Here is a 10,736-nt window from a genome sequence, read left to right on the forward strand (position 1 = left end):
GTGGTTGAGAGACCTGGAACTTATTCTGTAGCCCAGGCTGGTCTCAAACTCACAGCGATCCTCCTGCCTCAGCTTCCCAAGTGCTAGGACTGCAGGTGTGCACCACCATGCCCGGCTAGCATGCTATTCTTAAAAAAAATCTCTAATTCTGTTTGTTATCTCTACCTGCAATGCTCTTTTACAGAGAAATCCTTACATTTTCATATACTCACTTCTACTATAATTTTTTCTGTGAAAACTTCTTTGTATGTTCTATCCCGTTTCTTCAAACTTCATCACTACAAATGGAAATTTATTGCCGCCTTCTCTCCTCCAAAGCATTTTACTTACACTAGATTATAGCTTTTTGTGGGTGGTACTAGGGATTGAATTGAAGGCCTTTGCCCTGAGCTAGGTCTCCAGTTCTTCTCTTATTTCTTATTTTGAGTCAGGGTCTTGCTAAGTTGCTCAGACTGAGCTCAAACCTGCTTTAGCTTCCCAGAGTGCTAGGATTAACAGGTGTGCACCACCATGCCTGGCTGGATTATAGCATTTCTTGTTCCTAAAGTATTGTAGAATACTGGTTTAAATACTGCTAAGTATAGTATACTGGTTTAAATATTGTCTTTCTCTCTCCCTGTAAGAGGATAAGGTTACTTAAAGGCATGGACATTGAAAGCAAAATTAAGTACAAGGTCTGACAAAAAAAAACCTTTAATAAATAGCTCTTTGGTGGTAGTAAAATATAGGACATTATGAGGGTCCTAAAGGGAAAAGGCAGAAGAACATCTCTTGTCAATTCCATGAGAACTTTCCTAGGTCTATTCTTCCCTAGCACACGGGAGAGATACGGAGGTCCTTGTTTCCACAACTCCCATGGATATAGAAATCCAGGTATGCTAAAGTCCCTTCTATACTACGGCACAGTATTTTCACATAAACTATGCACTTCCTTCTGCATACTTTATATCACCTCCAGATTAATTATAATAATATAATATAAATGCTACATAAATAGCTGTTATATTGTTTAGGGACTAATGACAAGAAAAACACTGAGTAGATACAAATTTTTTCCAGATGTTTTCACTTTGTGGTTGGTTGAATTCACAGGTGCAGCACCCATGTATATGTACAACTGTAGAGCCCATGGATATGGAAGACCAACTGTACTATATAAATGCATCTATAAATATATACAATACATATTTATACAAGTTAATTCCCCCCCACACACCTCCCAACAGGCTCTTGCTATGGTGCCCAGGCTAGTCTCTAACACCCATGCTCAACTGAGCTCTAGCCTCAGAGTTCCAAGCAGCTATAACTACTGGTGCACAGCACCATGCCCAGAAAAATAGCTATATCTTTTGGTGTTGAAAATGACATTTGTAGAAAATGTTTCAGATAATATGTAAGTTAATACATTATAAAATGTAGTATCTATCTTTTTTTTTTTCTTTTTTGGAGACAGGGTCTCACTATTAGTTCAGGCTGGCCTTGAACTCATTATATAGTGCTGGCTAGCCTGGAACTCAAGGCGATCCTCCTGCCTTAGCCTCCCAAGTACCGGAATTACAGATGTGCACCACCATGCCCAGCTAGTATCTATGATTTTCTTAATCAACAGGCCTCAGTTTTGTTTTTCTATACTTACTTTTTTTTTTCCCCATTAAGCAGATTTTTTTTTCTTTCAGTAAAACCCAGCAAAGCTTCTCTTTGACTTAAGTATTTTATTATCTGAGTCCTTAAAATGGCAGAAATTAGCTGATCCTTTTTTATTTTCCTATGTTCTTCTTGTACTCTTCTCCCATTTAGTCCTTCCTATCAGGTTCCAACTTGACATGTACTTAAAAACTTAATACCAGTTACTTGTAGAGAATTTAAAATGCAACAGTTCCTTTGATCCTTCTCTCAGTTGTACACATTTCTATAATCACAGACTGAGATACTTCTAAGTCCTTACATTTTTTTTCCCTACATAAGTAGTATTCATTGACTATTCCCCATGTGCCAAGTCAAGATGCTAAGTAATAGATATGGATTCCCTTAAGGTCCTTACAAAACTTCTATGATTATTTCCCTATTTTATAGAGGGAAGTTAAGTATAACTGGGAAAGTTATATGAGTTGTTCAAGATAGTAAAAAATTGAGCAAGAGTATTGATCTAGTTCCACAATATTTCTTTTCTTTTTATTTTATGAAACAATAAAGCAAAATATACAATAAAGTAGTAAGAAAAAAATAATAGTTAATACGCTATGTATTATTATCATCAAAGTATTTACTCAGTACAAGACACTGACAAAAGATTCTCTTATAAAGAAACAAAGATATTAGTACAAAATTTTCTTTTCAATGAACTAAGAGAAACTAGTAAATGAAATAAATTAGCATTATATATTAAAATAATTTTGAAACAACAGAATAGATAATTTGGAGAACCAAATGAATCTCTCCCTACTTCCTATATATCTAACTTCCATTTTGCTCTTCATTTGCATATACATACTTTGGATTTCTCATGTAAGAGAAACCATGTAACACTTAAGCTTGTGTGTCTGATTTACTTCACTTAACAGTATGGTCTCAAATTGCATACATATATCTACAAGGGCCAGGACTTAGCCCAGTGGCACCATGCCTGCCTTGTAAGCACAAAGTCCTAAATTGAGTCCCTGGTACAGGAAAAACAAAACAAAACAACAACAACAAAAAACATTTATCTACAAATTCCTCAAGTTTATCTTTCTTTATGGCAGAACAGTAATCCACTGTGTATAAACTAGATTTTCCTTATCCATTCATCTGTTGATGGATGTGTACTGTTTCCAAGATATAGCTATTATAAATTGTGCTGCTATAAACATGGGCATGCATTATCTCTGATAATTTTAACTCTTCTGGGAAGACACTTAGGAAGGGAATAGCTGGGTCAAATGGAATTTCTATTTTTAGGTGTTTGAGGAATTACTACACTGATTTCCATAGTACTTGTACTAGTTTACCTTCCCAACAATACAGAAGAATTCCTTTTTCCCTGCATCCTGGCCAGAATTTGTTATTACTAGATTTTTTAATATAGTCATTCTTTCTCAGATAAAATGGTTTTTCAAAGTAGTTTTACTTTGCATTTCTCTAATATCTACAATATTTCTAAAGTACTTATTTATTATTGAATGATGAGTACAGAATTTATTTCCACAGGTTGATGGGTTAAAATTATTGTAAGCAGATTAAACAAAGAGTCAGTTTTGTAGAATTAGAGCCAGAGAAGTTGCTTCCAAGAAAAGACTGTACTTAAGTTATCTTTAACTTAAAAAAAATTATTACCAATCTTATAAGGTGTTTCATTACTGTCTTTCCTACTTAAATTATAATGAAGAAGTTGGGACTATACTCACTGAAAAGTCATGGCTCCTGCTTCCAAGGTACATCTTGTAGGGGACTGTTCATTCAGCTTTCGGAAGAGCTGCTTAGCCTGACTCTGATACTGCTGAAGGTCCCGGCCAGACTGAAAGAAGACACTTTCATTTAAGAATTTTTGACAGAAAGAAGCTATACCAATTAGTAAGAAATATGATATTATGAGGACACTATGTTCTTTCATCTATAGGTTAATACTATTTGTCTTAAGGAAAGAAAAATGGCCCACTTTTAGAACAAAAGGAAAATACCCAACATCTAGTTCTTCAAAAAGATAATATTTTTATTTGCTAAGAAGCAAAAGCGTGTATTTCAGCTACATTTATGGCACTCTCAATGTCCTTTCCAACGTTAGGTCAGTACCTATTCCTAACCCACTGCACTTTCACAATTACTGGCAGAGAATCACACAGCATGCGCCATGCTCAGGAGAAAACCCTGGGAACAAAAAGCTGACAATCTCATTTTTATGCTGCAATATCAAGTAGAATCGTCTTCAGAATGTTGCATTATTAAGCATTTATGCAAAACTGAATGTGTATACCTGTGCGTGAAAAATTACACAAACACTGACTGTAACTATCCAAACATCAGCAGGGTAGAGCAAAGACTGGAAAGTTAAATATCCTTTACCGCATACATCCATGTCTGGAGAGCAAGTCTGAACAGTGAGGAATATATATAAACAAAAATAAAAACAGTAACATTAAAATAATATAATTTTACATAATATTTCTCTGAAAAATTTATAAACGCTTTTATAACTAAGGAGGGTTCCACTGGAGAAAGAGTTGTGTAGTTTTTCCCCTTTACTGCTCGAACTACAGCAGTGTCATTTCAAAAGAAAAAAATCATACTTCGTAGCCTAGTAGATATAAAGGGGAAAAATGCATGAAGAATGTGAAGCAAGTACACATTGCACATTCATCCACAAACTGGTCTGGCCAGCAACAGTTTGAAGGTTTGCATCCCTTCCACCATTATGCAAGATGATGGTATTATAGGAAGGAGAACCTTTGGGAGGTGGTTAATCTCATGAGGAACTATAATGATTGAAATTAGGGCCCTTATAAAGTATCCCAGAGAGCTAACTGCTTTCCACCTTGTAAGGACCCAGGCAGAGACATTATCTGTGTATGAGGAATAGCCCCTCATAGACACAACATCGGCTAGCCCCTTAATCTTGGGCTTCCCAAACTCAAGAAAGGGAAAAATAAACTCCTGTTCTTTTTTTTTCCCCCTGTGGTACCAGGGATCAAACTCAGGACCTTGTGCTTGTGAGACAGGCACAGCACCACTGGGCTAAATCCCTGGCCCCCCAATTTCTGTTTTTTATAAGCCACCTATTTTGTGGACATTGTTGTGTGATGGAAAGAAATAATTATTATATTTTGAATTTATTTAGTTTGGATTGAAAGATAGAACACAGTCTCCCTTTGGTAGAGTTTAATAACTAAATGTTGAAAAGAAAGTGTTCATACTAGGTTCTGTTGGGGTCTGGGTCTCCTAAGGTCTAACTCTGAGAAAGTACAAAGTAAAATCTTAAAATTCTAGATAGTATTCTGAGCTAATAGTAAAAGCAAGGAAGCAATGATAAAATGATAAAGTGGCAGATCAGGAAATGCACAAGTACAGAAAGATGGTGAACTGGAAATTTCAATATTAACAGGAGACGAATACGTATGTGGCACACCAAGGGAGGAAGGCAGAATCTCCTCTAAGGATTAGCTGTAGGTTTTATCTTTTTGAGACCTGCTGTTACGGCAATGACTTGTTACATAATGCAATTCATTTGAGAAATATTTCTGTCAACATGTGTATACAGTTTTATATATTAAACTGTACAATAATTAAACATGATAATTTGCAAATAATTAAACATTATAACACATGTCAACATTTTCATATTTATGGTTTATATCTAAAATGTTCTCCAAAAGTCTTATGTATTTAGAGGTGATATTTTAAAAATAACCTTAATTGTGGAAGTTAATGTCTAAGGTAGAGGCAAATTAACACCTTAAAAGGACTAGCTGAAGAAACAGATGGCAGAAAATGCCAGTCAAAAAAAAAAAAAAAAAAAAAAGAAAGAAAAAAGGCCAGTCAGATAAAAACTAGTAAATATCCTTTGACTTCATTAAAAGGCATTGTAAACATTACTGCAACCTGACAGAATGAGACCAGTAACTGTATCAACCACAAGAAATAGTGGCCAAAAGCACGTTATAATACCAGGAACTGACAACAAAGAAAAGACACCAATGAATAATACTGGGGACAAATCTATGTAAAGATTATAATATGTCAACTAACATTTTACAATGCTAGCTCAGCATTACCATTCCTGTGAACATAATACTGGAATAATCTTTTTTGGCCAAATACTGATCTTTTTGGTATATTCATATGATAGAGTACTATGGAATTAGGCTGGGGATGTAGCTCAGTGGTGCCATGCCTGCCTGGCAAGCACAAGGTCCTGAGTTCGGTTCCCAGTACCAGAAAAAAAAAAAAAAAGAAATCTTATGGCGCTGTTAAAATAATATAGTATAATAATGAGACAATATTCTTACACAATATTAATGGAAAAAAATGAAGTCCAATAATTTTACAGTATTGCCCATTATCTAATTTTATATATACACACACACTCTCATCAAGTTTAAGATCATACATCAAAAGGATATAATTTGGGTAAAGATTAAAGGTAAAAACATAACATTTTGGTATTTTTGGCTAAACTGTCTATGTAAGTATGAACTAATATTATAATGAGAAAAAGTACTCATTCACTCCTGTTTATTGCATATTTGCACCCAGAGTATTGTGTGCACTTCTGGTTTGTGAAATTTAAGCAGAATTAGAAAAGATTCTGCTGAAACAGGCAAATGAAATTAAGTGCTCACTTTCTGCCACACACTGTTCTAAATACTTTATATATTAATATTTACAACTTCCCTCTGACGTGATTCAAATTATATAGTCAGGCAGGGTGGCACATGTCTGTAATCTCAGCACTTGGACTCAGGAGACTAAAAAAAAGAAGGATTTTCAAGGCAAGGTTGAGCTACACAGTGAATTCAAGTCTAGTCTGGACAACACAGCAAGATATTATCTTAATAAATAAATAAATAAAATTATGCCAATTTTATATTTATATATTAAACTTGCTCAAGGACTCCAGGCTAGTAAGGGACAGGCAGTCTGGCTCTGGGACTCCTTCTCTAAATATTACATTATTCCATTTCTATATTTAAAATTGCTTTAGTAAATATACCTTGCTGCTGTATTGTCCTACAATTTAAATGTTAAATCTAATTCATAAGAAATGTCCAAGAAAACATGAGGCAACTGTGATCTAGATCTCACAAAACAACATAACCACTACTTTACAGACTGACCTTTAATTTTCTTTTAATGTCAAAGTCATGAAGGGCATACAGTCAGATAGCTCACCTAACAATATTTAGGTTTCCTGATTCCGCTTTCTGCTTCATCAAGAACAGATGAATGAACTTTACTGATGTCTGTTAATAATCCAACCATGAAGTGGATGAGACTAACTGGACAAATTGAGAAACAAAGGAGTTTATCCCACAGTATATTTAAGATTCATCTTTCTATATTACAAAAGATACAAGGTAGTAATTTGCCACACTTTTCATTGTCCTCACTGAACCTCTGGACAACTAGTTCTATCAAATACCATCCCTTGCCTTTCTAAGGACTGTTTTAGCTAAGTTCTTACTTAAAAGTCTTTGTGAACTCAGTGGGACCAAGACCCAACAATTTTCCTCTGCAAGTAATTATAATAATCGGCCTTAAAGGATTGGGAGCAAGAAGCAGTTTAACTGCACAACAGACTAGTTTGCTTTTTTGGAGCAACTCCCTATTGTTCATCTGGTTAGATCTAACACCTTTACGTCAAAGCTGCCCTCCACAGAGCTGCAAAATTAAAAAGAAGAGACTATAAGAATTTTGAAGTAGAACAGAGGTAGATGAAGAAATTGCAAACATCCTGAAAGGAAAGCATAAAAAAAAGGAGAAAAACAAATACGCTATCAGTTAGGGTGTCTAGGTTTGTGAGGAAAAGCTCATTTCTCCACCTGCATTCAATTCTTACACAATATTAATGGAAAAAAATGAAGTCCAATAATTTTACAGTATTGCCCATTATCTAATTTTATATATACACACACACTCTCATCAAGTTTAAGATCATACATCAAAAGGATATAATTTGGGTAAAGATTAAAGGTAAAAACATAACATTTTGGTATTTTTGGCTAAACTGTCTATGTAAGTATGAACTAATATTATAATGAGAAAAAGTACTCATTCACTCCTGTTTATTGCATATTTGCACCCAGAGTATTGTGTGCACTTCTGGTTTGTGAAATTTAAGCAGAATTAGAAAAGATTCTGCTGAAACAGGCAAATGAAATTAAGTGCTCACTTTCTGCCACACACTGTTCTAAATACTTTATATATTAATATTTACAACTTCCCTCTGACGTGATTCAAATTATATAGTCAGGCAGGGTGGCACATGTCTGTAATCTCAGCACTTGGACTCAGGAGACTAAAAAAAAGAAGGATTTTCAAGGCAAGGTTGAGCTACACAGTGAATTCAAGTCTAGTCTGGACAACACAGCAAGATATTATCTTAATAAATAAATAAATAAAATTATGCCAATTTTATATTTATATATTAAACTTGCTCAAGGACTCCAGGCTAGTAAGGGACAGGCAGTCTGGCTCTGGGACTCCTTCTCTAAATATTACATTATTCCATTTCTATATTTAAAATTGCTTTAGTAAATATACCTTGCTGCTGTATTGTCCTACAATTTAAATGTTAAATCTAATTCATAAGAAATGTCCAAGAAAACATGAGGCAACTGTGATCTAGATCTCACAAAACAACATAACCACTACTTTACAGACTGACCTTTAATTTTCTTTTAATGTCAAAGTCATGAAGGGCATACAGTCAGATAGCTCACCTAACAATATTTAGGTTTCCTGATTCCGCTTTCTGCTTCATCAAGAACAGATGAATGAACTTTACTGATGTCTGTTAATAATCCAACCATGAAGTGGATGAGACTAACTGGACAAATTGAGAAACAAAGGAGTTTATCCCACAGTATATTTAAGATTCATCTTTCTATATTACAAAAGATACAAGGTAGTAATTTGCCACACTTTTCATTGTCCTCACTGAACCTCTGGACAACTAGTTCTATCAAATACCATCCCTTGCCTTTCTAAGGACTGTTTTAGCTAAGTTCTTACTTAAAAGTCTTTGTGAACTCAGTGGGACCAAGACCCAACAATTTTCCTCTGCAAGTAATTATAATAATCGGCCTTAAAGGATTGGGAGCAAGAAGCAGTTTAACTGCACAACAGACTAGTTTGCTTTTTTGGAGCAACTCCCTATTGTTCATCTGGTTAGATCTAACACCTTTACGTCAAAGCTGCCCTCCACAGAGCTGCAAAATTAAAAAGAAGAGACTATAAGAATTTTGAAGTAGAACAGAGGTAGATGAAGAAATTGCAAACATCCTGAAAGGAAAGCATAAAAAAAAGGAGAAAAACAAATACGCTATCAGTTAGGGTGTCTAGGTTTGTGAGGAAAAGCTCATTTCTCCACCTGCATTCAGCCAAAATTTCTAGTCAATCACAGAGGAAACACTGTGTATAAAATACTCTCTATTATTTTGTGAACTTTGCTCTCCACTGAATTACCTGAATAACTTTTCATTTCCAGTAATAACACAACTTGTACAGGGTGTGGCATCTAATAAACACCTAATAGCGTATTTGATATATATATATCAGTATAAATAATTGAAAGTCTACTGAATTACTGGGTTGGACAATTTTGGCACTTGAATATAAAACTATCTAGTGGAGATAATCCAATTCTTAAGTTAATTCTGGACTGATAAGGAGTAAATACAACATTAAAATATCTTAGGGGCTGGGCATTTAGCTCAGTGGCACTGGGCCTGCCTCAAAAGCACAAGGTCCTGACTTCAATCCCCAGTACCGCAAATAAAACAAAATAAAACCAAAAAAATTTAAAAAATAAAAAATCTTAGAACAAGGTAGTCAAGTACAGTGCTAGGTAGTAAGGCTAGTTAGGCAGATACTGATTTTTAAGTCACTGTTTTTCAACCACAGGTGATTTGGCCCCAAGGGGACATTTTGTAACATCTGGAATTATTTTGAGTTATCATAAGAAAGCAGAGGTGTGGGGGTGTTACTGCCAACTGGGAATAGAGGTCAGGAATGTAGCTAGACATCCTACAATGCACAGTACAATCCTCTTACAACAAAGAATTTTCCATCCCAAACTATCAACAGTATTGAAGTGAAAAAACACTGCTGAAATATTTCACTACGCTAATTATTAGCTGTGTGACTTTAAGCAAGTGATCTATTCTCTCTAAGCCTCACAGCTTCCTTATCTATAAACAGAGATAATAATAGTATCTGTTCTAATATGGATGGTATGAGGATTGAATTAAATAATACACTTAGGATTAGCAGAGCGGTTGGTGTGTAGTAGGCACTCTACAAAATGTTCTGTATACAATTATAATAGTAAAAATAAGTCTAGGATTCATTTTTTTGTAGACATTAAAAATTTAGCAAAGACAAAATTCCTAAAGGAAAACATGATGGCTTTACAATAACAAAAATAGTTTTGTGTAAAATTTCTTTCTGTGTCAATGAAACAAAGCACATATCTTGGTAGATCTATATCAAATTAGATCTATATCGAATTAAGATACCATAACAAGTCAACCAATTTTTCAGTAAAGTATCAAAGTGGAAAGAAGAAGTCCACTAATATTACGTAAGTTTTGAATCCACTGTCTTCTTTGCCCACACTAGAATTCAATGCAAAAGTTGGGAAACTTATCAGATAATTCATCTCTGCCTCACTTTCACTTTTTTTTTTTTACTGGGGATCAAACTCAGGCCCTTGAGCTTGTGAGGCAGGCAGTAAAACCACTGAGCTAAATCCCTGGCCATCACTTTTTGTGGGTAAAATATTTATCATACTATTTGTCCTTCAATGATATTTATCCGTATCATCTCCCTTGTTTAGATCAAGTTCTTGGGCATATTTGAACAACTATGTTCCTTCTACAGAGTGGTCACAGAAGAAAAAATTTTTACAGTTGAAAAAGTAGTGTATTTTTCACAATATATTTGAATAGTTAGACTTTGTTTTGTAGAATGAATAAAATATTTTTACTTAGCATAACCTGCAACTTTATCATCTGTATCACTATTGTTTTTTTTTTTTTTTTTTT

General features: G+C 34.5%; 1 protein-coding gene across 1 annotated transcript in view; it reads right to left on the reverse strand.

Moving 5' to 3' along the window:
* Positions 1–10,736, reverse strand: part of Sec22b (SEC22 homolog B, vesicle trafficking protein) — a 26,748-nt gene that overhangs the window by 14,503 nt on the left and 1,509 nt on the right. The window contains exon 2 of the mRNA XM_010623123.3: positions 3,384–3,493. Coding sequence (XP_010621425.1) covers positions 3,384–3,493 — 110 coding nt within the window. The remainder of the gene's footprint in view (positions 1–3,383; positions 3,494–10,736) is intronic.

This window comes from Fukomys damarensis, unplaced genomic scaffold (assembly GCF_012274545.1).
Source record: "Fukomys damarensis isolate Sample0158 unplaced genomic scaffold, DMR_v1.0_HiC HiC_scaffold_33, whole genome shotgun sequence".
Taxonomy (NCBI): domain Eukaryota; kingdom Metazoa; phylum Chordata; class Mammalia; order Rodentia; family Bathyergidae; genus Fukomys; species Fukomys damarensis.